The sequence below is a fragment of the Pinus tabuliformis genome, chromosome Q (assembly GCF_031772625.1).
Source record: "Pinus tabuliformis cultivar Carrire ecotype Pingquan chromosome Q, CPIR1, whole genome shotgun sequence".
Lineage (NCBI taxonomy): Eukaryota > Viridiplantae > Streptophyta > Pinopsida > Pinales > Pinaceae > Pinus > Pinus tabuliformis.
In genome coordinates this window covers 650487196-650511676 of record NC_142296.1, presented here as the reverse complement: position 1 = coordinate 650511676, position 24481 = coordinate 650487196, and the positions used below count along the sequence as shown (strand labels likewise).

At 42.2% G+C, this 24481-nt stretch overlaps 2 protein-coding genes across 2 annotated transcripts in view; both read right to left on the bottom strand.

Moving 5' to 3' along the window:
* LOC149221185 (ACT domain-containing protein ACR12-like) overlaps nt 1–24481 on the bottom strand; it is a 247714-nt gene that overhangs the window by 149632 nt on the left and 73601 nt on the right. The gene's annotated exons all lie outside the window — the stretch shown is intronic.
* Nucleotides 1459–4508, bottom strand: LOC149221186 (uncharacterized). Its single transcript, XM_089382916.1, has 2 exons — nt 1835–4508; nt 1459–1710 (listed from the first exon to the last, which is right to left on the bottom strand). The coding sequence occupies exons 1-2, from the start codon at nt 4037–4039 to the stop codon at nt 1516–1518; spliced, it is 2400 nt and encodes a 799-aa protein (XP_089239042.1). The 5' UTR covers nt 4040–4508; the 3' UTR covers nt 1459–1515.

Sequence of the window (24481 nt, the reverse complement as noted above, 5' to 3'; positions counted from 1 at the left end):
TTATAAGGTTGAGCAATCCAAGTTTGAAGACTTTGAGCTAGATGTTGTTCATGTATCTCTTGTTGATGATGTTTATGTATTTCTAGTAGCATTGAATCAATGATGAGTTTCAAGAGTGACCATGTTGATCAGTGATTTGTAGTTTTGACGTCTATTTTTGCTACTACTACTAAAGTTGTAGAGGAGTTTTAGGAGTCCTCAAACTCGGAGGCATATTATTTATGTAGCTCATGTTGATGATCTCTTGTCTAGTAGTGGTGATGAGTTTGATCATGATGAGGAGTGATCATGTTGTTGATCACTGATATGTAGACTTGTAGTAGTTCAGTGACCCCATAGCTTAGAGCATTGTTTTCGGACTCTAAAGGCCATTTAGAGCCTCATTGATTATGTATTTTGTTGCGGATATGTATTGCACTTAATGCCATTTTGATATATTCACCTTTACATGGTATATAAATGAGCAAACCTTGCATATTTGTTTCTATTGGCTTGGAATCATGGTTTTTTCAAAATAGTTTTTTTCATTAAAAATTAATTATTTAATGTACTTTTTTAAACCGGTTCGTTTAGACCTGACCAGTCCCGGTTCGACTAGTTCCAGTTCGAAACCTGGTTCATTAGGTGTACTGGTCTAGTCACTAGTTTCGGTTTTTAAAACATTATTTCACACTTGCCCAAAACTGATCATCAAGAACAGTGTCCTCCACCTCTTGAAAATCTTCCCTGTTAGATGTGGTTGCAATCCTATCCTTTAGTACCTGGCATAATTCAGTTGATACCATGCTAGCCAATGCCTCTGTTACCTTCAAAAAGCACCTGAAATTGAGGTAATAGCTAGCAAATCTTGTTTTTGCAACCTTCAATAGCTCCATCCTTGAGTGACTGCGGAAAAGGCCATGGGCATTGGTATGATTGGTAATAAATATTATCATGTACTTGTCTTTCTTGTTGGAATTTCTAAGCAATGTTGCACGAAGCGGGAGCGAAGCGGAAGCGCGAAGCGCGGAAGCGTCATTTTCCAAAAATCTAGGGAGCGAAGCGTCCGCGGAAGCGTCTGCTATATATATATATATTTTTATATATTTTTTTGCATTTATACTCAAAACAAACATCCCAAATACCAAATTAATTGTAGAAGACATGAAAACATGCATATTTTTGCATAAATCAAGATAGATATGGCATCCATGATTCCATTGTAGTTACTAGTATGTACAACAATCATCTATATTCTAGCTATTACAAACATACATCAAATTTTTAAGCATATTATAAAACATAAAACATTTAAGCATATTATAAAACATAAAACATAGAGCATATTATGATTTATCTAGCAAGTGAGCAACTGTCAACATTTGTCATGTCCAAAATTCAAATAATAATGTTTACAAAATATGTCACTTGGTCACCGCCAAGCCAAAAAGGTTCAAAATTCAAATTCACAAGTCTACAAGTCTAATGAGTAATCTATAGACTATGACAAAAAGAAGTAGATTGTGAATATATCTACTAATCTCTCCTCCTTCCACCACGAATAGAACGTGATGGCGTGCCTCCACGTGGTGGCAATGAAGAAGATGGTCCCTGTGTAAGTCGTGGCACTGGAACTGATGAAGAAGAACCCCCTGCTGTTGGTGTTGAACCATGGAACCTAGGACCAGATGGGGGTGGGGGTGGTGGCATATCAACACGGTCATCATCATCCTAGAATCGCTCAAAAAATTCATGCAAAAAAAAAAAAACACTAGTTAACAAAAAAATTAAAAACATGAATTAGAGAAATGCTTTATAAGGGAAAATTGGAAAATTCATACCACAATGGACATACCTGGATAAGAGCATCCTCTAATTGCTCTAGTTGCAACACTCCATCCTCCAAATTGGGCTCCTCTGGATGCTTGTCCCAAGTCAACAAGTCTTTATTAGACTTTGCATCTTCACAGTAATGGGACAACAATCGCAAGTTGTAATGAACATAAACCAAGCTCTCTGCCCGGTCTAAACTCAACCTGTTCCTTTTAACACTGTGGATGAAAGAATAAGAGCTCCAACACCTCTCTGCAGAAGAAGTGTTTACCACCTGTGATAGCACCCGCAATGCCAAACTCTGTAGAAGTGGAGTAGGCCCTCCATGCATGTTCCACCACTCAAGAGCAGAAAAATGCTCTCGATCTTCAATTGAATGCATGCTCCCAAATGGACCAGTGTTGAGCGTATAGTTGCTCACCTGTCTCCGTACCAATGCAGCCTCCTCATTATCAGGGATTAATCTACTCAATGCAGCCATATATTTTTCGTGAACCTCTTTATCTTGGTGTGGTTTTTTCCTGCTTCCCCCCCCAGGTGCTGGTTTTGAAAGCCATGATGGATGATAGTACCTAGGTGTCAAAACATATGCTAATGCATGCAATGGAACATTTAGCATATCCCATCGCTTTTCCACCTCTTCACGAATATAATTGTACAAGGTGGTATCTCTAGGCTCAACAATGTCTTTAATCTGCCCCAACATGCTATCCATTTGCTCATACACCTCCCCAATTACTGGTCGATCTGAATCTGCAAACTTGATCATGTAATAAATTGGTTTGGTGAATTGCAAAACATATTTAACCTGTGACCAAAAGTAAGTGTCAAGAACAGTGTCCTTGACTACATTAGCAGTAGCACCATCTGTACACTGGTTAATTTCATCCCATGTTTCAGCACACACCAGATTAGTTAAAGCTTGTCTCACCTTCACTAGCCGCCTAAAGGTGAGGTAATAACTAGCAAATCTTGTCTTTGCAATTTTAAGCAATTGCAACTTGGAGTAAGTGCCATAGAAGTAGTTTACCCTTGTATGCCCTGTGATGAATTTAATGAGCTGCTTCCCTTTCCTGTAAACCTCAGCAATCCACCCACATTCTTTGTGTTTCACAATATCATGCATCAAAAGGTTCAATGTGTGAACCAGGCACCCAGACCAAAAGATGTGTGGATGAGTACGCTCAATAATTTTTCCTGCTGCCTTACAATTTGCTGCATTATCTGTGATCACTTGAACCACATTATTCGGACCAACATCTTTGATTGATTTCAATAGGAGATCTGCAATGTTTTGTGCAGTTGCACTGATGGAGGAGGAGTCATGACATGCAATAAATACTGCACCCTTAGAAGAAACACCAAGAACATTTATCAAATGTTGGTTTCTAATATTTGTCCACCCATCTGATACAATGGATACCCCATAATCCACCCACTCATGTGTAAAACGTGTCAAAGCTCTTTGAACCTTAGCTTTTTCTCTTTCTAATAACACTGTTCTAGCTTTCTCATAGTTGGGGGCCTTGTATCCTTTTGGGGCTTCATTGATGGCCTTTACCATGTCATGCCAATAGGGAGAGCGAAGCACATTGAATGGTACACCGCAAGCACAAAGAAAACGGACTACCTTTCCATCCACATCATCCCTCCCAGTAACATTAAGGAAATCCCCTATTGTTTTTCTACCTCCAGAGGTTGCAGAAGTACCATAAGGAGATGGGCAACTACCAAATTTAGAGGTTGCACTTGATTCTGAATGAGTTTTTTGTTTCTTGTTTTTTTGTTGTGCAGCCATCTCTATTTTGATGTATTTTTGTCTTTGTTCACTTGAAATTTTTGGGCAAATGGCTACCCCCACAGAACCCTTTTTTTCATCACTCTCTAGCACCCCACAAAAATGCCTCCTCAGACGGGTATATGAACCCGTATATGGTTTTCCTCCATGACAATCATGAGGGCACATCCATTTGTAAGATCCACCACCCTTTCCCCCTTCAAGTTTGGTCACATAGTTCCACAAGGGATTTGATGTACCTTTCCCATCTTGTGCTTCAGTGTCCTCTTCAAGTTCATCCCCTTCCTCTTCAAACCCTTCCTCCTCATCATACATTGGGTCACTACTATTAGGACCAAGTTCATCCCCTTCCTCTTCCCCTCTATTCCTCACCCTTGCCATCATTAAAACCAAGAGTGGAATGATACATAGAAGCCAAAAGAACACCATCTTGGAATATGGATATAGGTGGTGGACAACCTGTAAATAAAGGAGCAAGTAGAAACAATGGGAAAGAGTAGGAGAGGGAGGAGAAAAATACAATTTTTTTTTCAAAAAAACAAGGGAGTTTGGGGTTTGAACTTACCTCTTTAGCTCTTGTAGATGAAGTCCTCCAAGCTCTTGCTCCAAGCTCCTCCTCCTTCTCCTAGCTCCTCCTTCTTCACTCCTCCAAGCTCTCCTCTCTTCTCCTCTCCTTTCCTCTCTTCTCTTCTCCTCTCCTCTCTTCTCTTCTCCAACTCTCATAAACTCAAAGTGAGAAAATGAGAAGAGAATGGGGGCTTTATTCTTTTCTAAAGTCACCCTAGACTCACCCTAAACTAACCTAACCCACCCCCTCATGCTAGTTAAGTCACATATTAAAACAAATTTAAAAAAAATAAATTAAAAAAAAGGAGGCCGCGGGGTTGCTTCCGGAATCGCCTGGGTGGCGTGCGGGTGGCGTGCGGTTCCGGGCCGGAAGCGTGGCGCCACCCCGTGCCCGAACCGCCCTCCGATCCACGGTTCCGGGGTGGCCGCAACCCAAAAGGCAGGAATCGCATTTAAATTCCGGAACCGCGCCACCTCCTCCTCCGAATCGCGCTTCCAAATTGGATTCCGGGACGGTTCGCTCCGATCCGCGGTTCCGGGTTTGGATCCTCCGGGGGGGGGTGATTCCTGCAACCCTGTTTCTAAGTCTAACTGCTGGAAATCCTTCCTGTACTTTCTGATTTATTTCTTCCTACTTGTTTTGTTAATTAACAAGTTATTTACTATGCAAATACTAAAAATAAATACAAGTACAGTCTCAACACATACAGATCATCAACTGAAGGAAAAACAAGCACACAAGTGACATCGTTATTTTTGGACTAATGTCCTCGAAAAACCCAATGCGGGAAAACAGGAGTAGCTACCTGAGGGTTTTATTATTAAGCAGTTTCAGAATACAATCTGGGTGCCAAAAATGGCTCACCCAACATAGAATGCCCTCGGCAGTTGTAACTCTTAGGAGGAGACAGATATCAACCCCAATCTGCCCCACGAAATCTCTTAGTGTTGTTGATTTGGGATAGTATCGGATGTGCTCTAGCCGCGAAATTTGGTGGAGAGGTTAAGGCACATGAGATCTCCAATACCCAAAAAGGGTTTGGGCAGATTTTAAACAGATCAGGAGATATTAAAATAATTAATATTTTTAATGGAGTCCCTAACTCTAAACTTAGGGAAAATAAAATATTAATATGTATTAATATAAATCTATGTTAGAATGGTCCAAAAGACATGGACCAAGCCAAATCTAATCTTAGCCATTGATTAGGGACTTAATCTCAGTCGTTGATATGTCAACAGGAAAAGTATAAGAGGAGGCTTGAGGGTCACTTGTAGAAGACACCAGAGTGATCAATGATTCTATTCTCTAGAGCAGGGTTTGCTAAGAGAGATAGAATTAGTGATCAGGAGATGCAACTAAGGGGAATTTGAGTACAGAGAGATAGAGAGGCAGAGATAGTGTCAGGAGAGCAGCGCAGTAACCAAGGAGAGTGACGCAGAGCTAGCTAGGGCTCACGCAAGGCCACGCAGAGCCAGCCAGGGCTCACGCAAGGCCACGCAGAGCCAGCCAGGGCTCACGCAGGGCCACGCAGAGCCAGCCGGGAGCTGCGCAGAGCCTTAGAGAGGCCAGCGTTATTGACGTAGAGGGTCAGAGGGCTAACACAGGGCCTCCCAGGACTGACGCAAACCCATCTAGGGTGACGCAGAGCCAACGTGAGGCAAAGAGGGGCTAACGCAGTCCAGAGAGAGGCTGACAATGGGGTTTCTGGGGCAGATTGGTGCTGAGTAGCTACCGGAAGGATTGTCCTGGGTTTCAACCAGTGGATTTGTCAGATCTGAGAGGTATTATTGCCAAGGAAATTATTTGTTGGGTAGGCCAGTTTCGGCACCCAGATTGTACTCTGATATTGCTTAATAAGAAAAACCTCAGATAGTTGCACCGGCTTTCCCACATTGGGTTTTTCCGGGGACATTAGTCCAAAAATAATGGTGTCATATAGTGTGTTTGTTTTTGTTTCTTTTAGTTGTCGATCTGTAATATGTTGAGCATGCACTAGTGTTTATTTTCAGCATTTACATTGTAAATAACTTGTTAAGGAAAATAACAAGTAGGTGAATAAATCAGGGAAAGTGCATGGAGGGTTTCTAACTGAGTAAAATTAGAGACTTCAACATGGTATAAGAGGGTGATTGCAGATCACAGGAGGACTAAAGGACATCAGCTGAGCGGAGCAATAGCAGCAAAAAACAACTATCCTGAGGTGGCAAAAGTTGTTTCTAGCAGCGCAATAGCCAAAGAGAGTGACGCGGGAGCAACCAGTGCTCACGCAGGGCCAGCGTGATGTAGAGAGGGGTTGTCGCAGTCCAGAAATAGGCAGTTGTTGGGGTTTAGAAGGTTGCAGGAATATTGCAGAATGGAGCTGGTGAGGTACTGTAGTCAGAACAGTACCTGACAAAGCAGGGCCAAAGGAGTTCCTACCAAGGGTTTCTAGCCGAGGAACCCAGATTGGTGGTGCGGTTGCACAAGACAATCGGAGTAGGGGGCATCTCGACAAGCAGCAGAAGGATTCCCAGGAGGGAAATCAGGACTCACAGGGAGTCTAGAAAAGAACTTCCAGATGGGAAGTAGAGACTCAAAGAAGTCGAACAGAGAACTTCCAAGAGGGAAGTAGAGGAGCATCATGGCACTACACAGAGTAAGAGACCAGGATAGACTGGACAGAACATTAAACTTCGCAGTCTGGAAGGCCAGAATCTTATCCATACTTGACAGGAATCATGTCAAGAACTTCGCCTTAAAGGTAATAGTTGTCCCAGTCGACCCCAGTGATAATGATAGGTACGAGGAGGCGATGGCGAGGGCCAAGAGCATTATCCTTGACGGGGTCGAGGATCATTTAGTACCACACATAGCGGAGAAGGAAACAACATTTGAGATGTGGGAGGCTCTCATGAAGCCATACCAGCATACTTCTATGCAGAGAAGAATGTTGCTTGAGAATCAGATGAGGTCGTATCAAATGAAGAAGGGACAATCGATTGACACCTTCCTCGGAGGATTGAATGAGATCTGAAACCAATTGACTGCTATAGGGGCAACACCGAATCAGGAACTAATGGTGAGGACAGCCCTGAATGATGTCTCAGAAGACTGGGAAGTATTTGTCCAGAGTATACTGGGCAAAGAGACACTTCCACTTTGGGACGAGATGTGGGCAACTCTTCGCCAGGAAGAGATCAGACGACAGTCGGAGACGGGTAGCAGCAGCAAGGGGATCAAGGTCAAGCAGGAGGAGGAAGACGTGGCCCTAGCGTCTGAGGGCAAGCAGGAGAAGCGGAAGAAGGAAGATCTCTCCAAGATCAAGTGCTTCCACTGTGGGGAGCTGGGTCACTATGCGACCCAGTGTCCAAGGAAGAAGAGTAATGGAGAGGCTTCCGAGAATAAGGCAGCGCTAGTAAGGGAAGAGAAGGAAGTTTTGACAGACGATGACTGTGCCATGAGTGCACATGCGCCACTTGAGAGGAAGTGGGGAGACATTGCGCTGTAGTCAGGAGGACTACAGGCGATGAGGGGCAGGATCCTCGAGGTACCCAGCCTCTCGGATTAGACCATGCTACGGGATCCCCAAAGAGGAGTAGCAAGGCTGGTTGAGTCAAGTAGAGACGGATGCGGATGGAGCGGCAGAGAGAGCTACAGTGCAGCAGTCCCGAGACAACACGAGGCTAGCAGGCTGCAGCAGTGCGAGAGGCACAGGAGTGTTGCACCAATGCAGGATGGCACAGAGAGGTGTGCAACGGTGCGAGATGCAAGGAGTTGTTGTAGCAGTGCAGAGGTCAGAGAGGGAGCACTTGTCAGCAGCAGAGGGAGTTTCAGCATTAGTGGGTGCCTCTAGCCCAACAGGGAGATCAGATTAGGAGATTGGTTACTTCTCAGTAACTGAGTTGCAGTGCAGCAATGGGCAGCATGATGCAACATGATGAGAGGAGGTGCATTGCGCATGCAGTCTTGGGAGAAAGGAACAGTAGCAGCACGGATGCAAAGGGAGCTGTCGTACAGATAGCAGTGGCAGTGGCAGAACCATGGGTAGCAGTACAGGATACAATAGTGCAGAGGATGTTGGGCAGGAAGGCCTAGCATCAGCACAGGAACCGATGCCGGATGATCAGAGTAATACTCAGTGAAGAGTATTACTAAAGCACAGTCCTCTCTAAGAGGGAGTGTTGATTTGGGGTAGCATCGGATGTGCTCTAGCCACGAAATTTGGTGGAGAGGTTGGGGCACATGAGATTTCCAATACCCAGAAAGGGTTTGGGCAGATTCTAAACAAATCAAGAGATATTAAAATAATTATTATTTTTAATGGAGTCCCTAAGTCTAAACTTAGGGAAAATAAAATATTAATGTGTATTAATATGAATCTGTGTTAGAATGGTCCAAAAGACATGGATCAAGACAGATTTAATCTTAGCCATTGATTAGGGACTTAATCTCGGCCGTTGATATGTCAATAGGAAAAGTATAAGAGGAGGCCTGAGGGTCACTTAGAGAAGACACCAGAGTGATCAGTGATTCTATTCTCTAGAGCGAGGTTTGCTAAGAGAGATAGAATTAGTGATCGGGAGATGCAGCTTAGGGGCATTTGAGTACAGAGAAACAGAGAGGCAGAGACAGTGTCGGGAGAGCAGCACAATAGCCAAGGAGAGTGACGCAGAGCCAGCCAGGGCTCACGCAGGACCACGCAGAGGCAGCGGGGAGCTGCGCCGAGCCTCAGAGAGGCCAGTGTTGCTGACGCAAAGGGCCAGAAGGCCGACGTAGGGCCTCCCAGCGCTGACGCAAACACATCCGGGCGGATGCAGATCTAGTGTGAGGTAGAGAGGGGCTGACGCAGTCCAAAGAGAGGCTGACACTGGGGTTTTTGGGGCAGATTGGTGCGAAGTAGCTGTTGGAAGGACTATCCAGGGTTTCAGCCAGTAGATTTGTCAGAAACTGAGAGGTATTACTGCCAAGGAAATTCTCTGTTGGGTAGGCCAGTTTCGGCACCCAGATTGTACTATGATATTGCTTAATAAGAAAACCCTTAGATAGTTGCACCAGTTTTCCCACATTGGGTTTTTCCAGGGACATTAGTCCAAAAATAATGGTGTCATATGGTGTGTTTGTTTCTGTTTCTTTTAGTTGTTGATCTGTAATATGTTGAGCATGCACTAGTGTTTATTTTCAGTATTTACATTGTAAATAACTTGTTAAGGAAAATAACAAGTAGGTAGGAATAAATCAGATAAAGTGCATGGAGGGTTTCTAACAAAGTAAAATTAGAAACTTCAACAAGTGTCAACCTCTAGGGTTTGCGTCAGCGTCTCTGGCCCAACGTCCGCCAAGCGTCATCCTCTTTGGCCCAGCTTCAGCGTCTCTGGGCTCTACGTCAACCTCTGGAGACTTTGCGTCTCCCACGCTAGCCCTCCTCAGGCTCTGCATAGCTCTTGGCTGCCTCTGCGTGGCATCTGGATACTTCTATGTGGCCTCTAGCTGGCTCTGCGTCAACCCTCTCCCGGCTTCTGTGCTGATGCTCCTGGTACTATCTCTACCTCTCTGCTACTGCATTCACTGCCCCTCAGCTGCAACTCTGATCACTCCTTCGATTTCCTCAGCAAGCCCTGCCCCAGAAAATCGAATTCTTGATCAACTCAGTGTATTCTCCAAGTGACCCTCAAGCCTCTTCTTATACTTTTCTCGTTGACAATTCAACGACCGAGATTAAGTCCCTAATCAACGGCTAAGATTAGATATGGCTTGATCCATGACTTTTGGACCATTCTAACTCAGTTTTATATTAATTCACATTAATATTTTATTTTCCCTAAGTTTAGACTTAGGGACTTCATTAAAAATATTAATTATTTTAATATCTCCCAAACTGGTTAGATTCTGCCCAAACCATTTCTGGGTATTGGAGATCTCATGTGCTTTAGCCTCTCCACCAATTTCCGTGGCTAGAGCACATCCGATGCTACCCCAAATAAACACTCCCTCTTAGTTAGGACTGTGCTCTAGTAATACTCCTCACTTAGCATCACCCTGATCATCCGACATCGGTCCTTATGTTGATGTTAGGACTGCTGCCCAACATCCTCTGCACTGCTACATCATGTACTGCTACCCATGGCCCTGCCACTGCCACTGTTGCATTTGTACGACAGCTCCCTCTGCATTCGTGCTGCTGTCCATGGCCCTGCCGTTGCCACTGCTGCATCTGCACTGCAACCCCGTTACTGAGAAGTAAGTAACTGATCTCCCAACTCTGACATCTCCGTCAGGCTAGAAACACTCCCGATGCTGAAGCTCCCTCTGTCACTGACAAGTGCTCCCTCTCTGACCTCTGCGCTGCTGCAACAACTCTGTGCATCTCGCACTGCTACCTCACGCTGTCCTGGGACTCTTGCACTGTAGCTCCCTCTGTCGCTCCATCCGCATTCGTTTCTACCGATATCCACTAGTCCTGCTACTCCTCTTCGAGGCTCTCATAGCACGGTATAATCCAAGAGGTTGGGTACCTCGAGGATCCTGGCCCTCATCGCCTGTAGTCCATCTGACTATAGCTCGATGTCTCCCCACTTCCTCTCAAGTGGCACATGATCACTCATGGCACAGTCATCATCTGTCTCCACTTCTTTCTCCGCCCTTGCTGACGCAGCCTTGGTCTCAGAAGCCTCTCCCTTGCTCTTCTTCCTCGAAGACTAGCTCGCATAGTGACCCAGTTCCCCACAGTGGAAGCATTTGACCTTGGAGAGGTCCTTCTTCTTCTGTTTCTCCTTCTTTCCCTCAGATGCTAGGGCAGCATCCTCCTCTTTCTCCTTCTTGATTCTGACCCCCTAGCCGCTGCTTCTCGCCTTGGTTAGCCTTCTGATCTCTTCTTGATGAAGAGCTGCCCACAGTTCCTCCCAATCTGGAAGGGTGGACCTGCCCAGTATGCTCTGGACAAATACCTACCAATCCTCTGAGACTACGTTCAATGCATTCCTCACCAACATCTCCTCATCCGGCATGGCCCCTATGGAAGTCAGTTGATCCCGAATTTCCTTCAATCGAACGAGGAAGGTGTCTATCTGTTCTCCCTTCTACATCTGGTATGAACACAGCTGATTTTCTAGTAGCATCTTCCTCTACACGGAAGTGTGGTGATACAATTTCATCAGGGCCTCCCACATCACTTTTGTCGTCTCCTTTTCAGAAATATGTGGTACTACATGGTCCTTGACCCCATCAAGGATGATGCTCTTGGCCCTCGCCATTACCTCCTCGTACTTTTCGTTCTCAGCCGGGTCAACTGGGATCACTATCGTTTTCAAGGCGAAGTTCTTGAGAAGATTCCTGTCTAGAACGAACAAGATCCTGGCCTTCCAGACTACGAAGTTTGAGGCTCCGTCCAGTCTGTCCTGATCTCTTACGCCATTCACTACCATTTCGTTGCTCGTCTTTTGACTCTTCCAAAACTCTCTACTTCCCCCCTGGAAGTTCTCGGTGTGGCTCCCTCTGAGCCTCGATTTCGCTCCTGGAAAGCCCCCTACCAATGTCGAGATGCCCCCACTCCGATTGTTAGTGCAGTTGCACCACTAATCCAGATTTCTTGGCTACAAATCCTCGGCAGCAACTCCTTCCTCCTCGGTCTTGTCCTGTTAGGTACTGTTCTGACCACAGTACCCCACCAGCTTCACTCCGCAACTTACCCACAGCCTCCTATGCCCCAGCAAACTGAAGGTTAGAGCCTCTAGGCTTTGTGCAATCCGGGCACTAGCAAAATCCGCACCTCCTAGCCACGGGCGTCAACCCTTCCTGACTGAGAAAGATAACCGGGCACTGCGTAGGTCAGGTTTGCTCCTCTCTTCCACTGCGTTGATCCTCTTCCCGGCTCGAACTGATGACGTAGGAATTGCGTCACCCCTTCCTTGTTGTTGTTCCGTTAGGAACAACTTCTATCACTCGGGACAGTTGTTTCTGTCGCTGCTGCTCTGCTCGGCTGATGCCCTCAGTTATCCTGTGATCTGCAACCGCCCTCTGATACCATGTTGGAATTTCTAAGTCTAACTGTTAGAAATCCTTTTTGTACTTTCTGATTTATTTCTTCCTACTTGTTCTGTTAATTAATAAGTTGTTTAGTAATCTTCGGCAAAATCACATAATCAGTATTAAGTCGACGCGTTTCGAACCAACCAATGTGGTTCATCGTCAGGCGATGAACCACACTGGTTGGTTCGAAACGCGTCGACTTAATACTGATTATGTGATTTTGCCGAAGATTACTAAACAATGTTATGGATCACAGAAGTCTAAATTCCTTAATTAATAAGTTATTTACCATGTAAATATTGAAAATAAATATAAGTACAGTCTCAACACATCCAGATCATCAACTAAAGGAAAAACAAGCACACAAGTGACACCGTTATTTTTGGACTAATATCCCCAGAAAAACCCACTACGAGAAAATCGGTGCAGCTATCTAAGGGTTTTATGATTAAGCAGTTTCATAATACAATCTGGATGCCAAAAATGGCTCACCCAACAAAGAATGCCCTCAATAGTAGTACCGTTTAGTTGGAGACAGATATCAGCCCCAATCTGCCCCACGAAATCTCCCAGCATCAACCTCTAGGGTCTGTGTCAGCCTCTCTGGCCCATCGTCAACCTCTCTGGCCCAGCGTCAACCTCTTTGGGCTCTGTGTCAGCCTATGGAACCTTTGCATCTCCCATGCTGGCCCTCCTCAGGCTCTGTGCAGCTCTTGGCTACCTCTGCGTGGCCTCTAGCTTGCTCTGCGTCAACCCTCTCCCGGCTTCTGCACTGATGCTCCTGGTACTATCTTTGCCTCTATGCTACTGCACTTACTGCCCCTCAACTGCAACTCTGATCACTCCTTCGATTTCCTAAGCAAGCCCTGCCCCAAAAAATCGAATTCTTGATCAATTCAGTGTATTCTCCAAGTTACCCTCAAGCCTCCTCTTATACTTTTCTCGTTCACAATTCAACAGCCGAGTTTAAGTCCCTAATCAACGGCTAAGATTAGATCTGGCTTGATCCATGAATTTTGGACCATTCTAACTCAGTTTTATATTAATTCACATTCATATTTTACTTTCCCTAAGTTTAGACTTAAAGACTTCATTAAAAATATTAATTATTTTAATATCTCCCAAACTGGTTAGATTCTGTCCAAACCATTTCTGGGTACTGGAGATCCCATGTGCTTTAGCCTCTCCACCAATTTTCATGGCTAGAGAACATCCGATGCTACCCCAAATCAACATTTCTTGTACAATGAATCAATCCATTTGTATTTAGGTTCTTTCATCTTAATAATGCCATGCATCAAAAGGTTCATTATGTGAACCAAACACTCGAACCAAAATATGTTGAGGTATCTATCCTCAATGATTGCTCTTGCTGCCTTACAATTAAAAGAATTATCAGTAATGACTTGGATGACATTGTATGGCATAATACTTTTAATTGTTTGAATTAATGGTTTTGCAATGTTGATGTTGGTGTTGAACTTATCCGAGTAGTCATGAGATGAAAGGAAGATTGCACCAATAGCAAACACACCAAGAACACTTATCAATGGCTTCCCTTTACATTTGTCCAACCATTAGATACAATGGATACCCCATATTCATTCCAAGCATTTTTTAATTTACCCAAAGCACTTTTTATTTTGGCTTTTTCCCAATCAAGTCCCATGGTTCTAGTTGTGTCACACCCAAGGCTCTCATATCATTTAGGGGCATCATTGATGGTGGCAACCGTTTCATGCCACTAAGGTCAGCGAAAAGAAACTGAGTTTTTTTTGCATCCACGTCATCCCTACGACATCGATCAAGGAGTTTTGATATTGTTCTACGCCTTAAAGGGATGTTTGTGCTTTTGGTTGCGAATCCACTACCATGGGTGGATGTTGATGGAGTTTTTGCTCTATGTGTGCTAGTGGATTCATCTTCACCCTTTGATCTTTTTGATTTGTATTGCGCTTCCTCCTCTTACCTTGTATATTTGACTCTCTGTTGTGTTGGCATATTTGCATAGGTTTTGATTCCTATTTTCTTATTTCCATCCCATGGCCTTTTGCCACATAGATGCTTTTTGGGATGGGTATATGAACCTATGTAAGTAGATTTGAAATGGGGACATATAAATTTAGTGGTTCCACCCCATTTCCCTCCTCTAAGCCTTGTAACATATTTCCATAGGGGTGTCTAGTCTACCCTAGTTTCTTTCCATCATCTTCACTCCCATTATCCTCCTCCTTCTCTTCCTCTTGGTACTCCTCTTCTCCAAGGTATCCTAATCCACAACTACCCACTTCACCATCTTCATCACTTCTTCTTCTTTTGTTTCCCAACACCATCAACATAGTAAAAAATGGAACCAACAAGATAAGGTTAAGCCATATACCCATCATGTTTGTTGAAGCTTCATATTCTTGCCTGCAATAAAATGAGGGAGGAATGGAAAAGAGTAAGAGAAAAGAACATCTAGATTCTCGATTCATTTAACATACAAAAAACATGTTACATGGAAAAAAACGGGATTAGACTTGTTGACCCTGCTGCCTACACCTACCTACAAGTTAGTGAGAAAAGCCTTCAACCCCACAAGGTGTGGTTGGTGGCAGGGAACTCAAAGAAGGGGTTATCACACTAATCCTGACTCTCTCCGTTTGAGCTATCTCCTAGGTTAGCTAAGGGGGGTGGTCCCTAATGAAAAGTTAAGTTAAAATATGTGAGTTTCTAGGAGAGTGTTATAGTGAAAATGGATTACTTTTAAGGATTTATGAAAAAATATGAGGTGAGCAACTTGAAATAACAATGCCAATCATTAATATGATTAAAAAAAACCATAAAACCAATGCCTTATAAGGAATTTGCTCAAAAATTTAAAGATATATTTGCTCAAAGTAAAATGCAATGCTTTCAAAAGAAAAAACAAAGTAACCCTGAAATGTAAATAAGAATTGTTAGCACAAGGTATGTAAGATACAAAATTCTTTTGAGATAATCAACTTTATAAATCAAAACATGTGAAACATATCTTGCCAAAACCCAAAATTTAGTAATTAACTTGGAAATGTAAAAGAAAGGAAGTGTTAAACCAAGACATCAATATGCAATTAAACTTGAAACATGAAAAGAAAACACTTGTTTGAAATGATTATAATACTTGTTTTTAGAATAGACTTTGCATATGAAAACTCAAACCATCAAGAGACAAGTAAAGTAAATGTAATGGAAAGTGCTCTTAGTTAATTTTATTAATTATCTCTACAACAAGATTACAATTTAACTCTTTAATCTTCAAACCTCACCCTCGCCCAATGATATGGATCTCACACTAAAATGCTTAAATGAAATGCAAATTGTGTTAATTCCCCAAATTAAAATAATGATACAAGCAAATGCTTCAAGGAGATTGATTTGCAATGCTTGAAAATGAAAAGTGTTCAACATAAGTTGCAATTATAACTTCAATTTGAGGAATAAAATTAGCTTACAAGTGTTGCATGTGTTTCATCAATGAATTAAAATGATACAAGTAATTTGCTCGAAAGTAAAATTTGTTTCAAATAGACAATGACAATAAATTGCTCCAATATTCAAGATAACAATGTAGCATAAAATTGAAGCATGTATCCAAGTGCTCATGAAACAATTTACCAAGGTAAATGGAAACGAATCAAAGTTTGTTACGAATATAAAATGCTTGCATGTAAAGGATGAATTGCCCAAAGTAAAGTGTGAGCTTGTAGCTCCAAGCAACAATGAGAAAGAAAATGCAAAGCTCAAATGAAATTGTAACAAACTTTAACTTAATGAAATGTCATAGTGAGGTTGTGTTAATTCCCAATTAAAACATGCATGTAAGTGAATGAAGTATGAAAGCTTAAACCATGCAAATGTCAATCCACCCAAAAGAAGTCTCCCTCTAAATGGGGAGATAGGATACCATGGGAGAAATCCCAAGCTCCCACAAGCAAGTTAGATCTTTTATTAATATTACAATGAGAAGAGGGCCCTTCAAAGTTCTCAACTATACTTCAAGGAGAGTCCTCACAATAATTGCTTGAAACTTGGACACTAGACCTCCTTTCTTGAGAAAGTAGTGACAAGATCTCACAAAACTTATGCAAGGGAAACAAAGTGTGAGTTTCCTCCAAATGCCCACATCTTAAAGAGGAAAATGGGCAGCCCTCTAGTGAACTCGACTTGGCCAAAATAAGCCTCAAAAGAGCTCACGACATCCTTGGAAATCGAACCCCCAACACTTGCCAAAGGTCCTACAAACACTTGTTAGATGTTGCGGAAAGTTGTTCTTCAAAACCTGCCACACAAGAGTTAGCAAATAATCTGAACAATGGCTGCAAAATAAGTTAAGTATTAATGGAAAAATCAGCAAGATAAAATGTATATGTACAATTATAATTTACAAAAGGCTAAGCTAAAGAGTGAGAGTAAATTCTCGTCTTTTCTTAGCCATCTTCAAGCTCCTAGATAGCAAATGAAAGAAATGAAGTACAATGTTTTTTAAAAGAGATTTAAATTTAAAAGTTCTCGGCTTGTGTACAAGCTATGTACCGAAATCCCTGCAAAAACACTTTGTAAGATAAGACTATGAAGGTTCAAAGAACAAATGAGAGCTCCTTTAAGAATGTATCAAGAGTGGGTTGGTCTCTCTAAAGACTTCCCCTCACGCTTGATTTTGTAATCCCAACAAGATGTTCCCTCTACAAAACTTCAATCAAGAATTAGTTTCATATAGATTTAGCAATAAACAATGATAAGAAACTCTAGAGATTTATTTAAAATCAACTAGAGCATTCTATACCTAGAGCATACTTCTAAATCAAATGTCAATGCAAGATAGCTCTACATTAACAAATCTACAAGAGCATATGGAAGCAAATTAGATCAAAGCATGAGTAAAAAGAATTATACCAATGCTCAACAATTCATCACACTCGAAAAGAGATTTAAATTTAGAAGTTCTCGGCTTGTGTACAAGCTATGTGCCAAAATCCCTACAAAACCACTTTGTAAAATAAGACTATGAAGGTTCAAAGAACAATGAGAGCTCCTTTAAGAATGTATCAAGAGTGGGTTGGTCCCTCCAAAGACTTCGCCTCACGCTTGATTTTGTAATCCCAACAAGGTGTTCCCTCTACAAAACTTCAATCAAGAATTAGTTCCATATAGATTTAGCAATAAACAAGATGTTAATTTTAGGTATGTTCTATGCTTAGAGCAATTTATTTCAATTTTCAAAGTTAGCTCAATATCTTTTCCAGATTAGCAATCACATTAGCATTAAAGTAACTGCAGATAGAACATAAACATAAATCGCAGAAGACAAGCCACGACAAGAGGACACAAGATGTGGCGCTAGCCAGGGACAAACCCCAATGTGGGGAAACCCTTGATCAATTCTTCTTATACGTTCTTCAATAGTTCAGCGGAGAGAGAGAGATAGTATGTTTACAATAGAAGTCAACACTTTGACTTATCTAGATAAGAGCATAGATCATCTCTAATAAGATGATACATGAGATCAGTTGAAGACATGCTACTTCAACTGATTCTCCAAGGTGATTCCTTCACCTATCGTTGTGTTGCATTTCGTTATCATGCTGCACCATGTTGCACCCATCATCACTATGCTGCATCTCATCATGCTTCATTAATGATGGTTGTACCCATCACTGTACTTCATTATGTGCCATCGCTGCACCATGTTGTCATACTGACCTATGTGCTGGCTGCGTCTTGCTTGCTTGTTGTCCCTAGCATGCTTGTTGTCCTTTGCATGCTTCTTGTTGCATGCTAGTTCGGCAATTCCGGCTATTCCCAGTAGTTCCGGTAATTCTCCCTCTAATTCGATTTTCTCTTGCCGAACTTTGACCAGTGAGAAAATCAAACATACTCAGGAAATTAAGTATCTGCTTCTAGTGTGTTTCCAAATGCCCCTCGATGTCCTTATTATAATCTTCCAATTGAGAACCAACAGCCCATATTAGATTCTAATTAATGGCTCAGATCATTTGGACACGACCTTTGTCTTCTTCTAGAAGTTGCAACCACAATTTAGATTAATACTCATTAATTATTTTAATTTCCTAAGTTTAGACTTAGGGCCCCATTAAAAATAATTAATTATTTTAATAAAACTCTCTCCGAGTGGAATTTCCCAAAACGATTTATGGGTATTATGGAATACATATGTCTAAACCTCCCTACAAAATTTGAGACTTAGTGCACATCTGATGCTACCAGAAATCAACACTTCCTCTTAGTGAGGAATGTGCTCTAGCAATGCGACCTGCCGAAGCATCACCCTGTTCTGTAACATCTCCCTCTGCGTTGTTGATGTCTGACATCATTGCTCATCAACTACTGCGCAAATGTTGCATATGTATTACTACTGACCCTGCGACTGCCAACACTAGATCTTTATTACAACTCTCTCTCATTCCCTGCCACTGTAACTGAGAAATTTATTGTTTCTGTTACTGAAACAGATTCTATACCATACACACCTCCTCTCTGAACTGAATTAACTTAGCTCTTCCTAGAGCCTTCGTTGTGAAAATCTCTATCCTCAAGGAACCCCTACTACAGCAACATTGAATTTACTTCTCCTACTTGATTTTAATATACATTATCAAGTTATTTTCTAAAAAATACTAAAGTAAATTATTTTTGCAGCCTACACCAATTTAATTTGATTACATGAAACAAGAAACTAAGTAAAGAACAAGATACATAGGACAGTTATTTTTGGACAAAATAGTCCCCGGAAAAACACAATGCAGGAAAACCGGTGCAGTAGCTCTGCGAGTTTTATATTATTAAGCAGTAGTTATGAATGCAATGTTGATTGCTCTCCCAACAATGCAGTGACAAAGAAAAATACAATGGCGGAAAACTGAGTGAGATTACCTCACTTCACTCGGCAGATTTTGATTGATCCGGCAGCAGAACTGGCTAACCCTAGCTATCTTTGCGTTGGCCCTCCGTAGGCCCTGCATCAGCCTTACAGGCTTTGCGTCAGCCCTGCGATGTCTCTTCTACCTCCTGGAGCTTCTCCATCAACCTCTCCTGGCTATTCCAATAGTTTTCGGCTTTCTAAGTGAAGGCAGCGTCACTTCTGCGTTGGCCCTTCTGGTTCTATGTCAGGATTGCATGGCCCAAGACTGACCCGACATCAGTTCCTCTAGATGTTGCACTACCTCTACTAGTGGCTCTCTGCCTCTCTGTCCAGTATTCTCGAACTATCCTTGCCCCTCTGCTGCAGAATGATTACCTAGTTCGAATTTCTCAGTTTCCTAGCCCCAGAAATCGAACTCTAGATCAATTCGTTCTCTCCGTGTGTCTTTCTAAATGAACCCCAAGCCTCCTTATACTATTCTCATTGAGACTTTAACGGCCTAGATTAAGTCTCTAATCAACGGCTAAGATTAAAATTTGACTTGATTTGCTTTCTAGAACATTCTCACCCATATTTTGATTAATACCCATTAATACTTTCATTTTCCTAAGTTTAGACTTAGGAGCCCCATTAAAAATATTAATTATTTTAATAAAATACAACCCGGGTGGAATTTCACCAAACGGTTTCTGGGTTCTTTAGAACTCATGTGCCTTAGCCTCTCACCAATTTTCAGGGCTAAAGCACATCCGATGCTACCAAAAACTAACATTTTTGAGTACATCTGCTACCTGATCACCTATGGGGATATACTGCAATTGTACTGCCCAATGTTTTACAACTCGGACTCGGCCGAGGATCGACTCTGACTCGGACTCGGACTCGGTAATGACTCGGCCGGCTCGATTTCAATGACTCGGTCGTTGTAAAAAACACATTAAATATTTATTTTTTTTATAAAAAAACATAATTTTAAATATTTTAAACATAATTTTAAAGATTTTCATTCAAGTTTCCAAACACACAACATTATAATATACATGGAAGACAACCATTCAATTCCATATTAAGAGGTGAGTCACATAAATGAACATTTCACACGGTTATATCCAGTAGATAGAAGGTTCAAAAATCAAATGCTGAATCAGGTTTCCCTAAAGCTGCCTGAATTAGTTTGCTGAAAGACTTTAAAGAGCCATGCACTTGAGTATTTGACTAGCATTTAATCTTTGCCTTGTGTCAGACAGTTAATTTTGATTGTGTCAGACAATTAACTTTGATTCCTTTAATCTTCAATTTGTTATAGAGTCCACAGACTAGTATGACCAAGAGTGCCAGCTTTACATCCTGGAAATTAATAAGTTTGCGTGTTTTTCATTTTACCCAACAGATCATATCTGAAGGTTGTGCAAAAATGTTTGCAAGGATACCGTCAAATACTGATTGTGGTATAGGCATCTATGGTGAATGAGGATACCATGAGATAGTGGTAAGCAAGAGGTCACTGGGCAAGCAAAAAAATGTGAATGGCAAACTAACAGGAAAGATTGGAACCTTAAACAACAAGAAATGAAGCACAATGTAGCAAAAGAGTGCATAGAGTGTGTAAGATTGCATCACATTGGCTATTTGAGTGTGATTTTCTTTTGATGTGCAACCCCACTGATGCATCCAAGTGAAAATTTGCTTGACCCCTACTTACCTTTACCAAATATCAGCAAAAACATGAATTTTTTTTATTAAAATCGCTGCCCAGCCGTCCTTTCCATGACTCGGCCGAGTCAATACCGACCCGGCCGGGTTGACCGAGTCAGCAATGACTCGGCCGAGTCATTGGATGACTCGGCCGAGTCATTGCTGACTCGGTCAGCCGAGCCGGGTCATGGGCCGGGTCAAGCTGTGGGCTAATGAAACGGTCCGAAACGGCCGTTTCCGTTTCAACCCGCCCGTTTTGTAAAACAATGGTACTGCCCCACACTGAACACAGCCTCTGATAAAATAACATCTGATATCAATGTGTTTCGACCGATCATGAAATACTAGATTCTCAAAGAGTTTAATACAACTCTGATTATCACAGTAAATTCTGGTCGCTTCCATCCTTTTTCTAAATAAACTCACAAGCAGTTATCTAAGCCATATAGCTTCGCACGTAGTTGTGTTGGCTACCATATATTCAGCTTCTATTGAGCTCAGAGCTACCAACTTCTTCTTTCTGCTGCACCAAGAGATCATTCCTAATCCAACACTGATGCAGTGCCCAAAGGTACTTTTCTGGTCTACCAAAATACTTGCCCAATTTGCATCTGTGAATCCATTCAATCTGACGTCATCCCCTCGGGAGTATTTCAACCCATATCTGATTATTCCATGCACATACCTTATGATGTGCCTAGCTACTGCCCAAAGCACCCTTTTCAGTTCCACCATGAACTGACTAAGAGTGTTAACAACATAACAAATGTTTGGCTTAGTGTTGACCAGATACATGAGTGACCCAATGCGTTGTCTGTACAAGGTGGGGTACACCTCCTTGTCTCCTGATGCATCTATTTTCTTCCAGTTGGTGATCAGGTAGTAGCCATGGGCCAACAATCCTGCATTCTTAATCTCTTCAGTATTTCTGTTGCATATCTTCCTTGCCCAAGGAAGATCTCTCCATTCTTCTGCCAAACTTCCAACCCTAGAAAATAATGCATCAACCCCATATCTTTCATGTTGAATTAGGCTTCAAGATTCTTTTTGCAGTCCTGTATGAGCCTAGATGACCCTGTTAAAAACAAGTCATCCACATATAATACCAGATTATGTGGCTCATCTTCTACCATTAAATAGTAGAGATTGGGATCAGCATCACTCTTGACGAATCCCAACTACTGCAACTATCAATCCAACCATATGATGCTCTGGGTGCATGCTTGAGCCCATACAGGGCTTTATTTAAGCTGCACATATGAGTTCTCTTTTCATGCGTTTCAAAGCCTTCACGTTGTTCTACATACACCTCTTCTTCTATCACCCCGTTTAGAAATGTTGTCTTGACATCCATCTAGTAAATCTCCCATCCTATTTAAGCTACTAGGGACATAACAGATCTGATAGAGGTATATCGGGCTATTGGGGCAAAGGTCTCTTCATAGTCTATTCCTTCTTTCTGTGCGTACCCTTTTTCCATGAACCTAGCCTTGTACTTCTCTATACTGCCACCTGCAGCATACTTGATCTTGTAGATCCACCTTCATCCTACAACTGATCTATCCTCTGGTCTAGGTACTACTTCACACACATCATTCGTCATGATAGAACTATATTCTTCTACCATGGCATCCACCCACACTTGGTGTTAAATGACTTCTTGAAAGCTAGAGGGTTCTTCAACTTGTGCTACCAAGGCTTAGTATCTGTCAGGTTGACTACGTTGCCTCTTCTCGGTTATAGGAGCTCCAACAAAATCCTTTGCATCCCTCAGCATTTGTCGTACTTCCCTGCTGGTTCTACCACTGGTGGTGGGAGGCTCAATCAACTCCTCTTGATCCTGTCGTTCCATCTGCTAAGAACTATCTGGATTTCCTTCTTCTGAGGAAATGCTGGTACTGGTCACTGTACTCGATCCAGGTGTTTGTCCTCCTGCCTGTCCTCCTTGCTGCCCCTGCTGCTGCTGGACTAATGGAACATCTACTGACTGACCTTCTGTTGGCATCTCTCGAGATTTCCTAAAAGCTCTATCCTCCATGAACTTCGCATCTCGTCTTACTACAATCTTCCTGCTGCTAGGAATGTAGATTCTGTATGCCTTTGAGGTCTCGCTATATCCTACGAGGTACCCCTTTTCTGTAGTCTGATCTAGTTTACTGCGCTTTTCATCTGGAATGTGACAATATGCCACGCTTCCAAATATCTTGAGATGACTTACTTCCGGTTTCTTCCCAGTGAAGACACCTTCGGGCGTTCTCTTCCCCAACGCTTTGTGAGGAGTTCTATTCTGGATATATACTGATGTGTTGCAAGCCTCTGCCCATAAGAATCTAAGCAAGTCCTAATCATACAACATAGCTTTTGCTACCCCAACAATAGTTCTATTTTTTCGCTCTGCTACTCCATTCTGCTCCGGATTATATGGAGTTGTCCATTCTCTTTTGATGCCCTCCTTTGCGCAGAAATTTGTGAAGTCTTTGTCCATATATTCTCCACCATTATCTGAACGTAATACCGTTATCTTTTTCCCTGTCATGTTTTCAACGAGAGCCTTAAACTCTCTGAATCGATCAAAGACCTCATCCTTGGTCTTTAAGAAATAGATCCAAGTTTTTCTAAAGTGATCATCAATAAAGGTGACGAAGTATTCACCACCACTAAGAGCTCTTGTGGACATTAGACCACAGATATCTGAGTGTATTAATCCCAATACACATTCTTCTCTATTGTTGCTTCTGGAAAAGGTTGCTTTAGTGTACTTCCCTAGTACGCAACCTTTGCATAAATCATCATGCTTAGTACTAAGTACTGGAACTCATGTAACAGTCTCTCTGAGCATGAATTTATGGTAGCAAGTCACTCTTGAACATGACACTTTCACTTCATCTCCATGATTGAGTTGGGTTGGGTTATTCCATTCACCGGTCATCATACCATTGGTCTTTCATACCATCCATGTTTTGGGTAAGTGTCCATGATGTAAGTGTCCCATTCTCCTGTGCCATAGTTCATTCAATTCCTTTTGACCATTATGATCATTGCCTCTTAGTGCCATTCGAGACTCAACCTGCAACCTATACAATCATTACTTCGAGTTCCAATTTGTCTCTTCTTCTTCCAGCTTGGATGTTTGACATATACTTTCTTTCCAATGAAGTATACATTGTATCATTTGTTCTATAACTGGGACACTGAAATCAGATTCATTCCTAACCCGGGCACATGCAGAATATTGGTGGCTCGGATACTGGTTCATGCTTCCGTCTGAAATGTTATGGTGTCTCTCCCTACTGCAGTACACTTCGTTCTGTTTCCCATAGTAATCTGGAAGTCCATTTGTTCTTCTTGATAGCTCGAGAAATATTCTCGCACTCCAGTCATATGGGTTGAAGCCCTGCTATCAATGTACCAAACATATGCTGACGCTGAACTTGCTAAGCATGTGAATTCTTCTTCTAATTTGGAAGATAATTCAGAGACATCTTGAGTTTCCATCTTTGTGTTATTTTTCTAATGATCTCTGACGCTATCCTGCCCTAGCAACTGCCTGCAGAAAACTGCATGCCACCAGAAAAACCTCTTCGTTGAAGCTTCTACTACGCTGCTCCCTCTGCCACTGACAACTCTCGATCTGGCAATCTTGCTTCTCTTTCGACTCACTCAGAGAGAGGTTTCCCTCGAAAATCTAGCCCTCCAG